The following is a 20,849-nucleotide window of genomic DNA, read 5'->3' as shown; positions in this document are numbered from 1 at the left end:
GAAGGCAGACAGGGAATGTACATGTTTAAATGTAAGTGATAAAGCCTCTTTAAATGACCTTTTTCCTCTTCCCGAACCTCTGCCCACTTTCCCACACCGCACTGGGCATCAACATCCTATGCCTCCAAGTAAAATAAACCTATCCGTCTGTAATACTCTTCCCGTAACCAAGGTGACCTTCAGATGTCCACACAAAACAATTTTCCATGAGTAAACATTGTTAGCAGCATTAGGGTAAACTGTTTATTCATTACAATATTCTCTATACTTGCTTTTATATTTGAAATATTTCTAAAGGGAAAAATAAATTACAAAAACAAAGATGAAAAGAAAGATCCTGTTCACTGATAAAAACCCCATAGTCGAAACATTTCTCATACTATCCCGTCAGGGAACCAGGGTAGAAAATAAGAAATGGTGTCACACATTTTTGACAGCGTTGACTGATATTTTTATGTTGACTGGAGACAGCCTTGGCAGGTGCAAATAGAATCCTAGGCAGAGTTGGCTTCTTTCCATTCCTAATATTTTTCTGACTCACATTTTCCATTAATATTAAAAGCTCTTCCCTGTTTTCATCTAACTGGAAAAGAAGACACTGATACGTTCAAGACTTTCTTCTTAAATGTGTTTCTATAATTTAGAATAGAAGAAAGAACCTGCATAATTTTCCACAGATTATGATTAATTTTGAACTTTTTTTAGATGACTTTTCTTCAAAAACACTGAATTTATGTTTTTCTTCCCCCATTGACCTGTGACTTCAAAGAACTGTTTTGATTAGTAGAGGAATATTAACCTCAGCCTTGTGGCCTTATTAAATAGGCTGCAAACATGAAGTGGTTTCAATATCTAATATATTTTATTACCTCTAACACAATATAGACTAATTTTGAGAGAAATGAAAAGGGAATCTAGAAAATACCCTAAACCTTAAATGACTTGCAATCCTCTTTTTGCTCGTATTGCTAATCAGAGAACGTCTGTTGGGGCAGAATGACCAGGCTGGCCCCAGTTTTGCCCATTAAGGCCGTGTCTTTGTTGCAGTGCTTGGAGCAGCAGCAGCTGGCACGGGCGGATCAAAGGAGGAATGAAGGGCTTTCAGAGCTTCATGGTTTCAGACAGTAACATGAGTTTCATTGAATTTGTTGAGCTGTTCAAATCATTCAGGTATGGCGTGCTTTCTTCTCACCCTTTCTCAGCTCCACATTTTTATAACAATACTCAATGTGAGGTCTTTTCCATTCCTCGCAGTGTACGGAGCCGCAAGGACCTGAAGGATCTCTTTGACATCTATGCTGTGCCATGCAACCGAGCCGGCTCCGAGTCGGCCCCGCTCTACACCAACCTCACAATCGATGAAAACACCAGCGGTCTTCAGCCTGACCTAGGTTTGTATAACAATTTATTTCGCTGTGAGATCTTTCTATCTAAACATGTGATCCAATCGCACAAACCCTCAGCCTGTCCCACGTGGCATGCTGTTACCTGGAGGCTGGTGAAACACTTAGAGAATGATTTCATGGTGTCATGGGGACAGGTACTATTGGCATTTGAGGCAAGGAAATTCATCATTGTGTGGGTCTGTCCGTGTATTTCAGAATATTTAATCAATAGAGCCCTCCAGTCATTCTGACAACCAAAACCCTTTCCCACCCATTTCCAGATGTCCACTGGGTGTGTGGTGTGTCCCAGATGAGAACAATCAGTCTCTTCTCTGCCTTCTTCAGGCAGATGGGTGCTCAACCCCAGGGTGGGAGCTGTCTGTCCTTTGACAAGGAAAATCTTTAGTGACCTCAACAGAGCATTCCTGTCCTATCCAGGATATTTTTCCTAATATGTAAACCAGAATGTCTAATTCTTCGGTCCCACTCACACCACCACCATTACCATCACCACCCATGCATTTTAAGCCTATTATTTTTCTCCTCTGCTCTTGTGGGAAACTATAAAGACAAAAAAGCAAAAACCAAAAAAAACTGTCCTCTTGTATGCAGTGGCTTTCTAATTATTTAAAAACTTATATTGTTCTTAAGCTAAGAATATTAACCTTTTTCAACTTTAGTCATAAAATGTGCATAATTATGGATTAATCAAGTAGTTGCACTTTTTAAAAATTACTAGACTTTAATTTTTTAGAGCAGTTTTAAGTTTACAGAAAAAAATGAATGCAAAGTACAGAGAGTTTCCCAAATACCCTTCTCCCACATACATACAGTTTCCCCTATTATTAATATCTTGCATTAGTGTGGTATAGTGTTATAATTGAGCCAGTATTGATATGTTATTATTAACTGAAGTCAACAGTTTACATTAGTGTTCACTGTGTTGTACATCCTATGGGTTTTGAGAAAAGTGTAATAACATGTATCCACCGTTACAGTATTATACAGAATAGTTTCACTGCCCTAAAAATCCCTTGTCTTCGAGCTTTTCATTCCTCCCACCCTCTGTCTGAACCCCAGGCAACCACTGATCTCTTTACCATCTCCATAGTTTTGCCTTTTCTAAAATGTCATATAGTTGGAATCATACAGTATGTAGCCTTTTCAGACTGGCTTCTTGCACTTGGCCATATGCATTTAAGGTTCCTCCATGTCTATTCATGGCTTGACAGCGTATTTCTTTTTATTGCTGAGTAATATTCCATTGTATGGCTGTATCACAGTTTGTTTTTCCACTCACCTTTTGAAGGACATCTTGGTAGCTTCCAAGTTTTGGCAATTATGAATAAAGCTGCTTTAAATATTTGTGTGCAGGTTTTGTGTGGACATAAGTTTTAAACTCATGTAGATAAACACCTAGGAATACAATTACTGGATCATATGGTAAGCCTACGTTTAGTTCTGAAAGAAAATGCCAGACTGTCTTCCAAAGTGCTTGGAATTAAAATGACTGGCCGTATCAAAGTTGGTGTAATGCAGAGCAACTAGGACTCTGTTGGTAAGAAAATGGAAGAGCCGTTTCGGAAGAGAGTCTGGCAGTTTCTTACAAAACTAAACATACTCTTACCATACGATCCAGAAATTGTACTCCTTGGTGTTTACCCAAATGAGTTGAAAACTTGTATTCACTCAGAAACCTGCACACTATGTTTATAATTACACTTTTAAAGTGCAGAAAAACTCTAATTTTAAGGGTACATCTTCAGTCTTTGCAAACATAAGAATGTAGAAGTAGCTATTCTCGAAAACCAGACTCTGAATTCAGCCTCAAGTCCCCAATTAAATGTACATTTAGTTCCCATCTAATACCACAGCTTGTGGGCTTTCAAGATCATCGACCTGGCTCTTCCTTACTTTCTTTTATTTAGTCATTGATTCGCTATTTTATTCCTTCAATTGTGCGAAGCCAGGATAAGCACTGAGTTTGATCGCTTGTTTAGACAAATTAGTGAAGAGTTAATAATTAATAATTCCACAAAATAATATAATAAAATAATATCTCCAAAATAAACTTTGTGAAAGATGCTGGCTAGCTTGTCCATGTTCTGTGGGTGATTCTGTTTCAGATTTGTTGACCAGAAATGTCTCGGATTTGGGGTTGTTCATTAAGAGTAAACAGCAGCTGTCAGACAACCAGAGGCAGATATCCGATGCCATTGCTGCTGCAAGTATCGTGACAAACGGCACTGGGATCGAGAGCACGTCCCTGGGCATATTTGGGGTAGGCATACTCCAGCTCAATGACTTCCTAGTGAATTGCCAAGGAGAACATTGCACTTACGATGAAATCCTCAGCATCATCCAGGTTTGTACCCCTTTCCTGTGCACATGTATGTGTAAAGCCTCTGACTATTCTAATTATTCTCTGCTAAACATTTACTCTTTCTACACTTCTTTCCAAAGCCTTTAAGTCTGGGGCAGAAATAAAGGGTTTTGGGGGCTTTCTTTTGAAATATCAAATTTATGTGTTCTTATTTAACATATAATTAACGTGGGTCCCAATCCTTCTCTTACTCAGTGACTATTAGAGGGAATCGGTACATGATTCCTTCTTGTTGTTCTAGCACATGCAATAGGATTGGTCGTCTAGGTTTCCGACCTCTTTGATATTTTAACAAATATTTATTAGCTCATACTATGAGCCTGGCTCTGTTCCAGGACCTGGAAGTACAACAGTAAATAAAATCAAGTTCTGGCCCTCAAAGCAGCTTATATTCTAGTGGGTGAGGCAGACAATAAACAAATAAAGATGTAATTTCAGATAATAATGAGTTCTCAAAAAAATCTAGCAAAGTGAGGGGATGGAGTGATGCAGGAGGGCTGTGAGGAGTAAGCAAAAGCCACTCTGAGGAGGTGACACATGGGCTGAGCCCTGAATGAAGAAGCCCTGTGAAGGGCTAAGGAAAGAGCATTGCAGACAGGGTATAGCAAGCTCAAAGATCGAGGCAGGAGCCAGCTCCGGGTTTATGAGGAACAACGAAAAGGCTGGTGTGAGGGAAGCCCCATGAACCAGAGGGACAATGGTAGATCTGATTCCACACAGGGAGGCAGGGGCCGAATCCTCTAGGCATTTTAGGCCATGGTAAGGAGTTTGACTTTAGTCTGTGTGAAATGGAAGCTATTGGAAACTTTTGAGCAGGGGAGTAATATGATTTGATTTATGTTTTTTAAGAGGTCACTCTGGCCCCATGGGAGAATAAGCAGGAATAAACAGTGCTGGGGAAGGAATAGAAGCAGAGAGATGGGCAGGAAGCTTTCACAGTAATCCAGGCTAGAGAAGGTGATGGCTTCAACTAGAGGGTGGCAAGAGATAGGGGGGTGAGACCGTCCATTGTGGCTGCGGCACATGGAACAGAAATAGTCTAGGTTTTCAACCTCCCTTGTCACCTGATTGGAAATCAGTGGCTTAGCTGTCCAGCAATTGGATTGGATCACTGGAAATGCTAAAGATGTAAGATTATGATCACATGATTGTGTGCGCACTATAGCGTTATCGAGTACGAGCACCGTACTAAGTGTTCTGTGCAAATCCTCCCATTTCACCTCCCACCAACTCTCTGGTAGCTGCTATTACTATCCCCATTTTCACCTGTATAAACTGATACAGTTTGTTTTCGTATAAATCAATCTTATTCTTTTCTCTCGCTCTCCTTTTTTCTCTTAAATAAATATGCTTCGTATAATAAACTCACACATAATAAATGTTTTCTTTTGGACTAAAAAACTACATCTTACCACTACATAACTGAATTAGTTCAAATATTTGGTTTAGATGTTTCCTGATGAAAACAGAACAGCTTTAAAAAATGATGTGGTGGTTTTTTCCCCTTAGTTTCCTTTACCTAAATAACACTCTTTTTGGATCCCTTGCAGAAGTTCGAGCCCAGCGTTAGTATGTGTCATCAGGGCCTAATGTCGTTTGAAGGATTTGCAAGGTAACTCTTAAAATGTCTTTTGCCTATCATTTAACTGTGTCTCTTTTCCCCAGGCAGTCTAAGAAAATTTGTTTCCTCTAGGTTTCTGATGGATAAAGATAATTTTGCCTCAAAAAATGACGAGTCACAGGAGAACAGTAGAGAATTGCAGCTGCCCCTCTCCTACTACTACATTGAATCTTCACACAATACCTACCTCACAGGCCATCAGCTCAAAGGAGAATCCTCAGTAGAACTCTACAGCCAGGTACTAAGATTCCACTTGGAATGTGGTTTCCATTAAGCCTTATTTATGTAACCCCCAAAGTCACAAAAACCTGACCCCAGACTCTGAAGAACTTATAAACTATTACATGTGAAATGTGAGGACACATGACGTGTGGGAAAACTGCCTATACCTCCAGTTGTTTTCTTTACTTCTTTTTGTTTTCTTGTTTCCCCCTCTATCTATACTTAACCTTTATTCTAGGCAACAACAAAAAAAAAAGCATTTGTTTGAAACTCATAGCTTTTAGACCCAAGTTAGTCTGACCTACTCCTACTAAAATTAGATTTTCCCATGGGAAGATTTTCTGATTGTTTCCCTAAATGCTAAATAAATCAATATATTGTAGTGGGAAGGCATAGTAGGAAATCCAACTTTCTACAAAGTTATTCCCAAAATATTGTTTGTTTTGCTTTGCAATTTCTTAGAAAATCAATCCCTCCCTATGGTAACGAACTCAAGAAAAAATTCTGCACAGAATGTAGGCGTGTTTCTTCACGCTTAAATTCATGGGAATGTCCTTGGGAACTCAGTAGGTTCTCTGGACTGGAAAAAGCACATCCTTTTGACCTAAACATCCAACTCTCAATGATCTGCATGTCAGTTGACTCTCTATTATATTTTCTGCAACTTCCTGGTCTACGCTGCCTGTTTTCTGAACTCCTACAAGAAGAGTTAATTGGGAAGGAACTAGGCTAGGTCTAGGGAATATAAATGTGTGAATGTGTGTGTGAGTCCAAGTGTGAAAATGATAATTGTATTGTTTTCGCAAACCCATCAGACTTGAAGTTCGTTTGTTCTCCAGGTTAGTCCAGATGTCCCTCAAAGCATGGGTCAAATTTCTTTCCCAAATCTAGTATGGAATATGTATCTATAATGGAATGTATATTTTTAAATTTAAAATATAAGGTACTTTTATTATGAAATGATGATGTGTCCTTAGAGTAGTTATGATTTTCAAAAGAGGACTTCTGTCAAGGGGACTTAGTTGCTGATGCTGAGATGATCAAGCAGTAGAGTAGGAAGGGTCCCTTACCCTACCCCCACCGCAGCTGCAGGCCTGCTTTTTTAGGTGCTGTACATATTGGCCTTGCATTTGCACAGAGAATTCCAAGGTTAAAAGTAATTTGAAATCCATTGTTCTAGGGGAAAGAAATGAAGTGTGTGTGTGTGTGCATGCATGCATGTGTTGCTCCCAAGAAAATAAGCAAGGACCAATGTCCTCGCTTTCATTCCTACTTCACTTTCCTATATGACTTCAAAGAGTTTTTTTTTTAACTCATTAACATTACATCCCAAGTAGAGATTGTCATAGCCTTTGAATAAGGCACAAGAACCCCTCAAAGAGACTCAGACATGATTAAACCTAGTATGAAGATCCTTTTCTTTTATTTCTTATCACCCTCCCTCTGCCCTCCTAATTACCTCCTAACATTACTCTGTAGGGCAGAATGGGAAGTGAGAAAAAACCCTGTTTTCACCCAGAAGTTTCAGCCCTGGTTTCCCTTTTCTATCCATATATGGAGGTCTTAAAGTCATGCAGACTTTGATAAAGACCTTTGGTCTTTTCATGCTGGAGAACCATCCAATCTGCCTCCAGTCAGTGAATGTTCTTTCCAGTATGGCAGGCTCACTATAGAGATGAAGCAGCCTCATGTTCCAGCTGTCATATTACACAACAATCTCCAGGCCAAAGCAATATACCTGTAGATACTCCAGCTGATGAAAGAAGCTGATAGATAGCCTTGGGATTCTAGACGAGAGAATCAGTCCACCTGGGAAGATTGGTCACCCAGGAACATTGGATGCTGCATACTGTGCAATGGGAAGAATCTAGCAAGTATCTCATCAAAAATATTAAAATAAGAGGGATGCCACTGTCTGAGTTTTGTGGCAGTAAGTCCGGTGGCCACCAGCCCTTAGTATTAGATTGCTGTCTCATGGAAATAGTTATGTGGATTCTTAAATCAGTGAGTCAGCCCATTCACAGATATATCCGCCTCTTGGCTTGAGTTACCCTTTCACTATGCAGAATCTTTTACAGATAGATTCTGTGGAGGAAGACATTGCTCCAAGCAAACATTACAAAGCTGCAACCCAAGCACGTTGTGTCAGGAGCTCTGCTTCCAACTCTAGATCTAGGATAGCAAATAGGTATCATCCCATCTGATTCATTGGTGGTGTTTCCTGGAGCACTATGCTGAAGAGTTCATGAGAGAATATATCAAAGCTTAGGGGCAGGTGTGCTGTGATTGATTACTGACGTCTGCTATGTGAATGGGAGAGGGGTGTTTATGGATTATTTGCCATCTCTGCTCTGGATGCTGTTCTGGGATTAGACAGCAAAGCAAATCCTTGATAACTCCTTGTTTCTACTCTTCTTAAATGCTACATGGTCATAGCAAGGGGATTAGCTGGTGGCAGAGTTTGGATCTAAATGGAGGGGATTTTATCCTGACTGGCTTCATGTAAATGTTTGGCCAGTTCATTTAGGAATCAGTGGCCTCATTTCCTCTGGGCTGCAGCATCAGCAACTTGACCTCCACTGACATCTGCCCAGATAGAGTACTAGCCTGGCTCTCTCATTTCAGGATATGCCATGTATAGGTCCCTTGAGGGACGAAAGTTGCTGGGGAAATGGTCAGATATTTTTGCTATCAAATTTTACCTTCCAATAGTATTCAGCTCCCATAAGCACTCTTTCCACCTGAATCTGTTCTCTCTACCCTGATTAATTGTGGCCTGTGGCCAAAATGCAGCATTTTTTTTTTAGATCTTATGCCCTTCTGTGTTAGCCCTGAATGTGAACACTGATATGTTGAAGCATGTGCTGGGTTTAATTTGAGGCTTTATCTCCATTTGGTCATGTGAGGTGGATTCATTCATTGATCACACAGGTCCTCCTGCAAGGCTGTAGGAGCATAGAGTTGGACTGCTGGGATGGAGATGATGGGATGCCCATCATTTATCATGGACATACCCTGACAACCAAGATCCCCTTCAAGGTAATACTTCATAACTTTCTTTAAATCAAATCATGAAGTCATTGTTTTCATTCATCGTTTAAATCAGTGATTCTATCAAATTATACCTTAGGTCAAGTGTTCCTATCCTGGGTCTGAAGACTTCCTGAGATTGTTTGCAGTATTGATTGTGTAGGATATGCACATATTCATTTTTCTGGAAGTTGATTTATAGAACTCTCATTAGATTCTCCTCCAACCAAAGTTTAGTAACTCTTACCTTAAATTAGTTATCATGTAATGGGGTTGTTGCCATATGTCATAAGATGACATATAAAAGGCAAGGGCTGGGGCCGGCCGGGTGGTGCAGCAGTTAAGTTCACACGTTCCACTTTGGCGGCCCAAGGTTCGCTGGTTCGGGTCCCGGGTGCAGACACAGCACCACTTGGCAAGCCATGCTGTGGTAGGCGTCCCACATATAAAGTAAAGGAAGATGGGCATGGATGTTAGCTCAGGGCCAGTCTTCCTCAGCAAAAAGAGGAAGATTGGCAGCAGATGTTAGCTCAGGCCTAATCTTCCTCAAAAAAAACAAAAACAGCAGGGGCTGTTCTCTTGTTATAGGAATTAAGGGTCATTTGTCCTGGTTTCCTGCTGACAAAGGCCAACATCACCTGTTAGAAGATGATTAAATAATTAAAATTATAAAATAATGAGAATTAGTTCCACGTCGGGGAAATTGGTCACCCAGGAAGACTGGTCTTATTGGATTATTGTTTCAGATGCTAGGTAGTTTATTAATTCGTTGTACTACCCTCTTTCAGAGGGTCTTTGGCTGTGTAACATCATTTTTCTCTGAACTGTGGTGGGGCTGGGAAGGCATACTATTATTTCTGTCTTATTTGTGAAGATGGTGGCTAAAATACATTTTCTCTTGAACTCAGTTTTCTATGCAGCCCTGTTAAATCTCTTGTACTCTAGATAGAGGGAGGGAGTTGATAACTGGTTTACATATACACATAAATATATGCCTTATTGCCCCAAGAAGATTATACACTGCTTGAAAGTAGGAAAATATCTTATGCCTCATTATTTTTCATGCTGTAACTAAACCAGTGTCTTTTACCTATAGTATACTGAATATATATATGTTGATTTGTTAAATTCAGCATACTGATAGCTGTTCCTTATAGTATGTGAGCAAAACTCAATATGAACAGTTTAATGTCTTTATAGAAAATAGCCTTGTTCTCTTGCTTAATTTGAAAATATGTTTGAAAAGGGTAAAAACCGCTTTGGCCAGAGTCTTCTGAAAACAACAAATTAGATGCTTTCTGTGGCTATAAGTACCTTGCCTTCTGACACACTGGACAGATACTTGAATTCTGATGAGCTGTTTTGGCTCTCATAGGAAGTGGTTGAAGCCATTGATCGAAGTGCCTTCATCACCTCTGACCTGCCAATCATCATATCAATTGAGAACCACTGTTCATTGCCTCAGCAACGAAAAATGGCAGAAATTTTCAAGGTAAGCTTTTAACTAAGATGTATCTTGGCATCGTGGCCTTTGTCTTGCAGCTGTTGTTGAGTTTTATATGGAGCCACCGTGGACCACACCACAGCTGGACCTCAGCCATGAAGCACATACAATTAGGGTCTCTCAGACCTGAGAAATGGAGATGCTCTGGGAGCTTGGGCTCTCTCAAATGGTCCACCTTTTTAGCTGGAGTGATAGGAGCATTGTTCTGTGGTCTCCTGACCATTTCCAGAAAGCCTTAGGAGATAAGGACAGACCAACTCTCCAACATTTCTGGTACCACAAATCAGGGGTGCCAGGATGTCACCTGTCAGTTTTATGTAGGAAAGCTAAAAATATCCCAGGACAAATAAGTCAAATCTTCTTGTGCCCACACTACAGATGAGGGATCCACATTGGCAAAGACCTTAGACTGGCCAGCACAGTTGCTGTGTTAACCTCGGCCCTTCCTGACACAAGGGAACTATATGCAGACAGATGCAGGAGCAGGTATTCCTTTGAACTTCCCCCTCCCTCTGGTAGAGGCATTTATAGACCTATGGCTCTCAGTGGGAGGGAGGGCACTGCCAGGGGAAGGTGTCCTCAAATACTAATGCCAACAAAACTAATTAGCCTTTCATATTGTCTTTCCTTTGCCATCATTTACTAAACCTTTTTTATTGTATACCCCTGCCAGTAAAATACTATAGCATGTATTCTTATTATACATTTATTGACTTATTTATAAATTATATACATATCCTACTTAACATATTTTATACATTTATTAAAACATGAAAAAATAGAATATAAAAGTGAATAGCATAGAAAAGATGAAGTAAAGAATTATTTTTAATACTATTATTTATTAATGGTACAAAACCCTTTTTGCTCTCACAAAAAAAATTGAAGTAAATTTATTGTTGATTTATTACTTAAATTTTTAGTGGGAGTAATATGATTGAATATGCTTTTTTATTTTTGAAATTTTTGTTTAAACTTTGTGATCAATGACTTGGGTGTCTGGGGGTAAGTTTAGTTTGTCATTTTGGTATTTGGTTTTACTAGCTACAGTAGCTGATTAAGATACCTTACAAAGATACGTGTATCCAGATGGAAAAGGGGCGTCATTAGCTGTGCTTGCCAAATCATGGTACTCATTTCTCAAATCCATTAATGATGCGAAGGTTTTTGTTGAAATTTGGCTAGACAGTTTGTATGTTTCCTGGTATCAATCAGTTTTTCTTAGAAACTTATTGAAAAGGTGTTGCCTTTTATATTTTTAACAAATGAATTCAAACTCCACAAAAACCCTTCATTTGTAAGATTTTTTAACCATTAGAAAGTCTGCTTCCATGTTTCTTAAGTGTGCATATATGAGAGTTTTTATGTTAACATACATTGTTTCCTACAACAAAATCATATCACAATGGGAATATTTTTAGACATCTGCTTTTAAAATACTCCTTCCAGAACACAAATTTTGTCTAAAAAGCAATTAATTTCTCACTGAATGTTAGAACATTACCCTTATCATACAAGACCAGATTAAATGTAATTTTATTATTTGCAGTATTATTATTATCTGGTAAGAACGAAGTATTGCTACCACTGCAAACGCAGAATAATTCAGAAATTTTAGGACACTTTTTTTTTTAAAGAAAAATGTGTAACTTAGAAATACTCCTTTAACTACTTTTTCATGATATAAAGTGTGAACTTCTGTGCGGTGTAAGAGATTTTCATAGTCACTTTTCATCTCTTTATGAAATAGAATAGTTTCGAGAAAAGTCTTTTTATGAAATTAACCACAGTGGTGACGTCCTGTGGCACCTAGACTGCAATCATCTCAATCAGCTGGTAGCAAACTAAGCTGGGAGGGACGCACTGTCGGTCCCTGGGCATCAGGACGTTCCCCCTGGTGGCTTAGGGACGGCTTCTTTCCTCCTTCTTCTTCCTAGGATTTTTTTTTTTAAAGATTTTATTTTTTTCCTTTTTCTCCCCAAAGCCCCCGGGTACATAGTTGTATTTTCTTCGTTGTGGGTCCTTCTAGTTGTGGTATGTGGGACGCTGCCTCAGCGTGGTTTGATGAGCAGTGCCATGTCCGCGCCCAGGATTCGAACCAACGAAACACTGGGCCGCCTGCAGTGGAGCGTGCAAACTTAACCACTCGGCCACGGGGCCAGCCCGCTTCCTAGGATTTTTTAAACAATTCAACTGTGCTGAAGTATCTAGTTGAATTATAGATAAAAGGCATTGCTTATGTGTTTTTCTTTATTCTTTTTAGACTGTTTTTGGAGAAAAACTGGTGGCTAAATTCTTATTTGAGAGTGATTTCTCAGATGATCCAATGCTTCCCTCACCTGACCAACTTAGAAGAAAAGTGCTTCTTAAAAATAAGAAGCTGAAAGCCCATCAGACCCCAGTGGATATCTTAAAGCAAAAGGTACTCTCCTGTTATTAAAGCGGCTAGGGGTAGGCTGTGTGCACAGAACAAAGAAATTAATGTCATTCTAAGCTTTTGGATCACCTGGTGGGAAACTAGTGTTTGAAGATTGAGTTTCCTTGAATGATACATTTGATTTTTGGCTTTTCATTTAATAGACCAGTAAATATTCTCATCCCACTCACCTTAAATTTTATTTTGTGGAATTGACTTCCCACGTAGAATGTACTTCTGTTATTTAATTTACTCTGAGCAGGATAATGTGTGACTCTTGTCTCTGGACCTGGGTTCCTGGCTGTCAATCCCACAGTGGTTGCTATAGTGCCCTGTAGGGAGAGCCCCCTGTGGGGAGAGACTTGGACATGGGGCTGTGACTCCTGTGGTCGTTGGTGGAACCCCAATAGCAGCAGCCCTGTGGTCCCAGCATGGAAGGTGGCAGAGTGTATCACTGTGGCAGGTGGACTCCAAGGCACTCCCATACCTGCCTCACCTATGGAGATCTGCACCTCAAGCACCACAAACCCACTTATGTAGGATGGCCCTCAGCCCAAGGATCCCTGAAAAAGTTTAGGTCCAGGACCACAAGTCCACATGCCAGGTTGCACTTACTTATCCCCCAGAATGGCAACTGCTAAAACTCTTTGTCCTATTTAAGAGGGCACTGTTGGCCGTAAAACACCACTTTTGAAGCTTACAGCAAGCTGCATGAACCTCAGCACCCTTCAGGGGTAGAATGGTGCAGCTCCAGACACAGAACAGTCCAGAGGAAAAACTAGGTGGCATCCTATAACTTTTAATTTCTCTCTTTGCCATCACCTCTAAGCCTCCAGGCCCTGCTCCAGTCCTGCTTTAGTGGTCCCCAGAGAAAAGAGAAGGCAGCAGAGGGATTCTATGAGCCCAAGATATTAGGAACCTTTGCCCTAAGTCATTAATAAAAATGTCACATTGAATTGAGTCAAGCGTTTGACCTAGTTGAGTAGTCAATTTGGAACAATCATCAAATTGTCTAAAAGCTCTAATTTATAGAAATCTCGGGTAGGGCCTGAGTTTAAAGCCAAAGGATATATAGTGTGATATTGGAGAAAGAGCATTAGGTGTGGAGCTAAGATGCCAGGTTCTAGCCACTTACTCTGTCACAAACCTGCCATGTGACCATGGGCCAGTCAGTCTTTCTGGGCTTCCATTTCTCCATCTATGAAATGGGAATGTTAAGGTAACTAGCCTCAAAGAACCCTTCTGACGCTAAAATCTCACAATATCTCTCCCGAGATGAATTGTGAGACCCCTGTCAGAATTGCAGACCACTCTGTAAACATTATATTATCCCACTTCTCTGGCTCTAGTTCCAGTGTTTCTTGCCATTCTAGAACATTACTGCTTCTCTGAGAGGCCCTTTGGAGCATCTTGTCATCTGCTGTTCTAGTAAGAACCAGGGAATTCCCAGATTGTCCGGCTCACCCACGGCAGGATTCCAGGTGGCCCAAAGTCCAGGCGAGTGTTAGGGGCTTATGTTATATCACTTAGTAACCCTGGTGATTCACCAAAAGCCCGGATTACTTCAGATGCCCTAGAGTGGAGAATGAAGGGGAGGCCAGAGGTTCCATCATCTTGAGACCTACGCTTCTGAGCAGAAAAGCAGATATTTACAGAAGGGACCCTGAACCCATTCAGCCCAGCAGATTCCTATGATCAGGTTTGCCCTAACTAGAGTACCTCAGGCTTATCAAACTTTTTTTGCTCAAGGATCCTTTCAAAGAATTTTGAAAAACCATGTACCTTTCTCATACATTTTTCCCCCTTATACATTTTTAAGGTGACATGAAAAATCTTATCACAAGTTTAAATAGTTACAAAGGACATTTTTTCAAACATATTATTTATTATACACAAATATATCATAGATAACAGAAATTACATACAAACATAATATACAAAAAAACAGTCCTTATAAATAAATCAGTCCAGTCAGCTAGACTTACCTTTGGTCAGAAAAAGTCTGACTTTATTTTTTCAATTTATAAACATTGTATTATAATCCCTATGATGACCATCTCAATTTTTAATTTTAATTCTAAGATAGATGGATGGATGGACAGACAGTGGAAAGAAGGAAGGGAAAGGAAGAAAGATATATAGATAGATAGGTGATAGATAGACAGACAGACAGATAAGGCATGGAGCCTTGCACATGTTTGGTGCCTGGATGAAATTAAATGCTCCCATCTTTAGTTTCTCAAGACTGTCTGTCAGGAACTCTACATTCTTTTTTTTTTTTAAGATTTTTTTTTTTAATTTTTCCTTTTTCTGCCCAAAGCCCCCCAGTACATAGTTGTGCATTTTTAGTTGTGGGTCCTTCTAGTTGTGGCATGTGGGACGCCGCCTGAGCATGGCCTGATGAGCGGCGCCATGTCCGCGCCCAGGATCCGAACTGGCGAAATCCTGGGCCGCTGAAGCAGAGCACAAGAACCCAACCACTCGGCCACGGGGCTGGCCCCCAGGAGCTCTACATTCTTAACTGTCCTTTTGCTGCCTTGGGTGCTTTTTCACTTCATCTCATGCATCACAATAAGATTGTTGATTGATAGTGAGAGTTATGATTTCCTTTGTAAAATAGGAGAAGAGCAATTATGAAAAGATGCGAAGGGAGAACCAGCTGACCATAAGCTTGTTCTCAGGCAGGATTATTTCTAGAAAAGTACACATAGATGTGGAAAATCTTGAGTCTAGAAATTGACTCCTTTAAAAATATATGAACCTGCACATCCCCAGAAGTCTTTGCATACCCTGTAGGTACACATGACCCATTTGAAGATCACACACAGCTCTATGCCACGAGTTACAAAATCAGTCACCTTCAGGGGCCAAGCAGGAAACATAAATATGAGGAGCCAGCTGGATATATGACAGTTGGAAGTGGTGAGGACATGAGTGGAGCGTGCATGCCCTCATAAATGAACAGCTCTAATTAAATTCTTTTTAAAACACGACACCAGCCAAACTAGTCTGGCCTGGAAGTGGTCAGTCCCAAGGACCTCCAGTTTGAGGCCTCAGCTAGGTCTACCTTTGTCCAAATCTGTACGCTCAAAGCTGCTGCAGAAGGCCTGGCATTTACTTAGGTTCCAGAGGCCATGAGACCTATGGTTATGGGCTGTGTTATGAAGTCATTTGACTAAAATATTAGCATGTGTTCCCTAATGCCTGGCCCTCCTGAAGTGCTGCATCAGTAACTGCCTGCCCATTGGGCACTCTTTCTTCTACCACACTGTTCCTCCGTGCTGTTTTCTTTATCCAGCAACTACTGCCCACTCCTCACTGCCAAGAAGATAGAGCTTCCCTTTGCATACCTCTGTGGTCTTCCAGATGTGTTTGAAGTTCTCATAGCTGTTGCCTTTCCCATTCCTTTCATAGTTATTCACAGTTACTTCTGCAGCCTCCCTTCCACTAATGAATAGATCGTGTTGTGACAGAAGTCTCCTTTATGTTGAGCCCAAATCTTCCTTCCTCTTCCTCCTACTCTTTGGCACTGCTTCTTCCCTCTGCAGCTGCACAGACTAATTCTGTATCTAGAGAGCTAGCATGTGTCTCCCCACCAGCTTTTCTCTTCTCCAAGCTAAACATTCTTGTTGTGTCAACTGTTCCTCAAAGGATGTGGCTGCTAAGACTTTTCACTTTCCATTAAAAATATTTTGATATTCTTAAATTTGTGGATATTCATGGATTTGTCAATCTTAAAACATGATTTCCAGAACTAAGTCAATGCTCCAGACAGGGTCTGTGACAGCATGAGGACAGTGAAACCATCACCTCTTTTAGTTTGAACTTTATACCTCAGTTAATGCAGCCTAGGACTATTACCACTTTTAAAATTCTGTAACACACACCAGGTTCATGTCGAGTTTGTGGAAAACAAAAAGTATTCAGTTATTTTCACATGGACTGTTCTTATGTCTAGTCTCCTCATTGTCCCAGGTCTACACTGAGTTTTAACCTTCTGTGCGCAGGAGCCTCATATTTATCTCTGTTATATTTGCTCTTCTTGGTTTTGGTACGTTATTGCAGCATACAGTGTTCTTTGTGAATTTTGATTTTTGATGTGTGTATTTGCATTTTTTCAAATTGTGCCTTCATCCCAAGGTGCCCTTGAGCCAGGCAGCTAAGTGGAGAGCCCTGTGGCCCTTCTTATAGAGTGTCCCTGGAGTTTAAGTGATGAGCCCTCCTGTCTACTGCTCTGCTCTCTCACAGCCCCCATTTCTCCAGAGTCCACTTCAAATTCTTTAGGTATAAAATAGAAAACTGAGATCTGGCCACTTATGTGACTTTCTCAAAGCCACCCAGCTCATAGTGGCAGATTCAGACCTTCAGGAAAGACATTTTCAAAGGCAACACAGGTTTCAGAATACATTAATAGGAATTACGGGGACACTTCTGAAAACATAGATTCTTGGGTCCCAAATCTGCCCAACTCAATGAGAATTTCCACAAGGAAGGCCTGGCAATCTGTTTATTTAAAAATACTTCTAATCATCCTGGAAGTTTGGAAAGACCGCTTATCTGTTGTTTCCCACAAAGTGAGTTACCTTAACCAAAAAGTCTAAATAGGTTACTGGATAGATTTGTTCTTAGTAAACTCATGCTAACTCCCGCTAACCACCTCTTTTTCTGTGTTCTCACAACCAACTAATTAATTCATTCTGAAATTTTGCCCAATATCACCTTGATACTTCCTCCTTTATGATTTCCACAACTTACCTCTTCCTCTTTCTGGAAAAATGGGACAATGTAATGCCATTTCCAGATGCTTGTTTAAGATCACTTCCAATCCCCATGATTTCCTCTCTGGACTGACAGTCGTATCTGTAAGACCTTTTAGTTGCCTGGCAGGTTGTGGGTCTGGACCTAGTGATGTTAGTTCACATGAGGCTGGGTGTGCACAGACGGAACCCCTAACTTAGAAGGCCTGGGTCATTTCCACACAGGGAACTCCCCCTCAGCAAGGCTGGACTGACTCAGATCGGGATTTCTGAAGCCCTTCATCTGCCTCAGGCTAGTGCTGAGGCTCTTACAGATGCTCCCTAACTATACTCCACCAGGTCTCCAGTATTCTCACCTTGGTCTCCCTACTTCCACTCTGCTAGATTCAAACAGTTCACACCAGATCACAGGCACTGTGCTACGTGCTGGGGGAACAGAGCAGAGTAAGACATGGCTCCTGTCTAGACCCATGTGAGCCAGTCTCCTCATCTGACCCCTCACTCTAACCCCCTGACTTATATCTGAATTGCTTCTATTCAGAGCTGGGGTCCTGTTTTTCTGCCTCAGAATAAATAGGATATTGCAAAGAATAAGGATGTCAGCTCCTGGCTGTTCATTTGGCCACTTCCCCCATACTTCCATACTTCCTGCACTGGTGGAAGGATTTGAGCACCTAACAGACCTTGGCACTCCACTTTCTGACATTGCTAGTCTGTGAGTCTTTGAATGGCACCACGCCTAGCATACAGTTCTCACACTTTTCTGCCAGTGGGCCTACCAAGCTCTTTGCATCATCATTCCCAGCACTCGGCCTACCTTGAATGCTCGCTACGTCAAGGACTTTCTCTTGTCCATGACAAATAGCCTTGCTTTTGTGGCTCACTTGTGCCTAGAGCAGATTTCCCAGACTTTTGAAGAATGCTAATCCTATGAGACACTCTGAAAAAAGAAAAGAAAATTCCCTGGTTCAATAAGCGTGGGAAATGCTGCGCTGAGATCTTTGAAGAATCATGATGTGCTTTAGCATATTAAATGAAGGCTATGTGAAACGCTGTAGTAGGAATGCGCTTCAGTTTGTTTAAGCTGCTGTTTCCAAACTTCCATTGTGTTTTGTGGTTACTTTGTCATTTTTTACATAACAGCTATTAACACCCATGGAGATAGTGTTCCATAAACCCCACTTTGAGAAATCCCAGCCTAGACAATGCTCAGTTATCTGGAGTGGACTGCATGGTCAAATATTTATCTGGCTGTAGACATAGCCTAAATTGTATCTTCCTTATGTGTACATTTTTATTGTAAAGGTAATATAACCACATTTCAGGAAATTTAGGGAACAGAGAATTATTTTAAAACATACATAATTCCAAGACCAAACACAACCTATATTTCAGGGATTCTTAGCCTTGGTAATATCCACAGAAAGAATTCAGGGGGTCCATGAACTTAGATACAAAAAAAGTTACATCTTCATTTTCGCCAGCCTCTCTCTGAAATTTAGCATTTCTTCTGATTATAGATGTAGGGAGCAAACCACAGTAATGTTGGCAGCACCCATCTATGTCTTTGTCACCAATAGAAATCACAGCTTTTTCATATTATATCACAGTAGTTGCTAATATTTCCGAGAATTATTTATGTTAATCACTATTTCAAAAACATTACTTGACCTACCATTATACATTTTTTACTGTGTTAATAAAGGAACATATATTCCCATAGCACAAATTCATTTTTTCCAACATTTGATAACTGTATTCAACATTCTTTTTTCCTTTGTAATCTTATGTATTTTATGTATTTAAAACGTCATTCTGAGAAGGGATCCTGCCTCACCAGATTGCCAGAGGGGTCTGCCACAAAAACAGGTCAAGAATCCCAGCTGTGGGGCCGGCCCGTGGCCAAGTGGTTAAGTTCGCACACTCCGCTTCGGCAGCCCAGGGTTTCGAGGGTTCAGATCCTGGGCACGGACATGGCACCACTCATCAGGCCATGCTGAGGCAGCGTCCCACATGCCACAACTAGAAGGACCCGCAACTAAAATATACAACTATGTACTGGGGGGATTTGGGGAGAAAAGCAGGGGGGAGACAAAAAAAAAGAAGATTGGCAACAGTTGTTAGCTCAGGTGCCAATCTGTAAAAAAAAAACAAGAATCCCTGCTATATTAACATTTAATATCCAGCCTTTTGAAGCATGTCATTTTATATTAGTACAATCATTATACATAGAGAGATATATATAGATACTGAACAAAGAATATAGAATGGTATATATATTTACATAGATACATGTATATATGTATATATCTACATGTATAAATATTATATTTACACACACAATTCTGGAGCCTAATATTATATTTACACACACAATTCTGGAGCCTTTGTTCAGTAAATATATATCACAATTCTTTTTTCATGGCTCATTCTCTGAAGCAGATATACCATAGTTTACTAAGTCCACTCCTCTACTGTTGAACTTTTGAATTGTTTCCTGTTTTTAATTCAGGCAAGGAACGTTTGTATATTTCAGATTATTTCCTTAAGCTAGGTTCCCAGACCTATATTTATTCTTGTGTCCTGTGATATCCCGTCACAGTAATTCTAGTCGGATGCAGAGGCACATGATCTCCCTGGCAGCACACATCAAGTTTTTGGAAGTTTCTAAGCCTATTTTGTTCATCTGATTTATGGTTTAGATGAAGTCTGTTGAAAAACTTTATTTAAACCAACTATTCTTTTGGTCTCTTTGTCCATAGGGATTCTAACATTTTTCTCAAGGTCAGGGGCCTTTAGATATTATTTTAAGAAGGAAAGAAAAAACTGTTTCCTAGCTGAGATTTACTTTTCAAAATTGATGGGCCAATTCACTTCTTCATCATGTGGGATTGGTGGTGGTTCTCTGAAGCACCAAGGGTTCTCCTGGAGGGTTTGCCCCAGGGAACCCAGCTGGCTGGGCACCACACGTGATTCCTTGTGATTGTTTCTAAAAGCTCCAGGATTCCTCCTGTAAGAATGTTAACTTTCACCCAAGTATTAACCTTGTACTTCAGGTGAATTTAGATTTTTATTTCCTTTCCCAAATGAATCAAAATAGGATAAGCCACTTTTAATGACTGTGGTAAGCATTCGATGGTCATTTGAAAGCTATAAATGAAAGGTCAGTAGCTTAGCATCTGCAGTCTTTAATTATTGATATACCTTACAGGCTCATCAGTTAGCATCCATGCAAGCTCAGGCATATAATGGCGGGAATGCCAACCCTCCACCTGCTAATAATGAGGAAGAGGAAGATGAAGAGGACGAATATGATTATGACTATGAATCCCTCTCTGATGGTAAGAGAAACAGAACCCTATGCTATGCACAGGGAAATGCCTGGATGATTTTCTGGTGGTTTCATTGGTGTCATGTTTTTTTTCAAAAATGTCTGGCATTCCATAGACTAACAATACAAATTGTTGTAATATTGTCCAAGAGTTTCTGAATCCTGCCAGTTAGCGAGAAGGACCAAGCAAGGAAAGGGAT

General features: G+C 40.4%; 1 protein-coding gene across 9 annotated transcripts in view; it reads left to right on the top strand.

The window, feature by feature from the left end:
- The window catches only part of PLCE1 (phospholipase C epsilon 1), a 294,616-nt gene that overhangs the window by 238,648 nt on the left and 35,119 nt on the right, over positions 1-20,849 (top strand). For all 9 annotated transcript variants that reach the window (XM_070609753.1, XM_070609747.1, XM_070609739.1 and 6 more), the window contains 9 exons: positions 1,048-1,170; positions 1,255-1,391; positions 3,512-3,750; positions 5,319-5,380; positions 5,462-5,627; positions 8,543-8,650; positions 10,017-10,133; positions 12,409-12,567; positions 20,530-20,659. In XM_070609753.1, coding sequence (XP_070465854.1) covers positions 1,048-1,170; positions 1,255-1,391; positions 3,512-3,750; positions 5,319-5,380; positions 5,462-5,627; positions 8,543-8,650; positions 10,017-10,133; positions 12,409-12,567; positions 20,530-20,659 — 1,241 coding nt within the window. The remainder of the gene's footprint in view (positions 1-1,047; positions 1,171-1,254; positions 1,392-3,511; positions 3,751-5,318; positions 5,381-5,461; positions 5,628-8,542; positions 8,651-10,016; positions 10,134-12,408; positions 12,568-20,529; positions 20,660-20,849) is intronic.

The sequence above is a fragment of the Equus przewalskii genome, chromosome 1 (assembly GCF_037783145.1).
Source record: "Equus przewalskii isolate Varuska chromosome 1, EquPr2, whole genome shotgun sequence".
NCBI lineage: Eukaryota > Metazoa > Chordata > Mammalia > Perissodactyla > Equidae > Equus > Equus przewalskii.
This window is presented reverse-complemented; position numbering and strand designations above follow the sequence as displayed.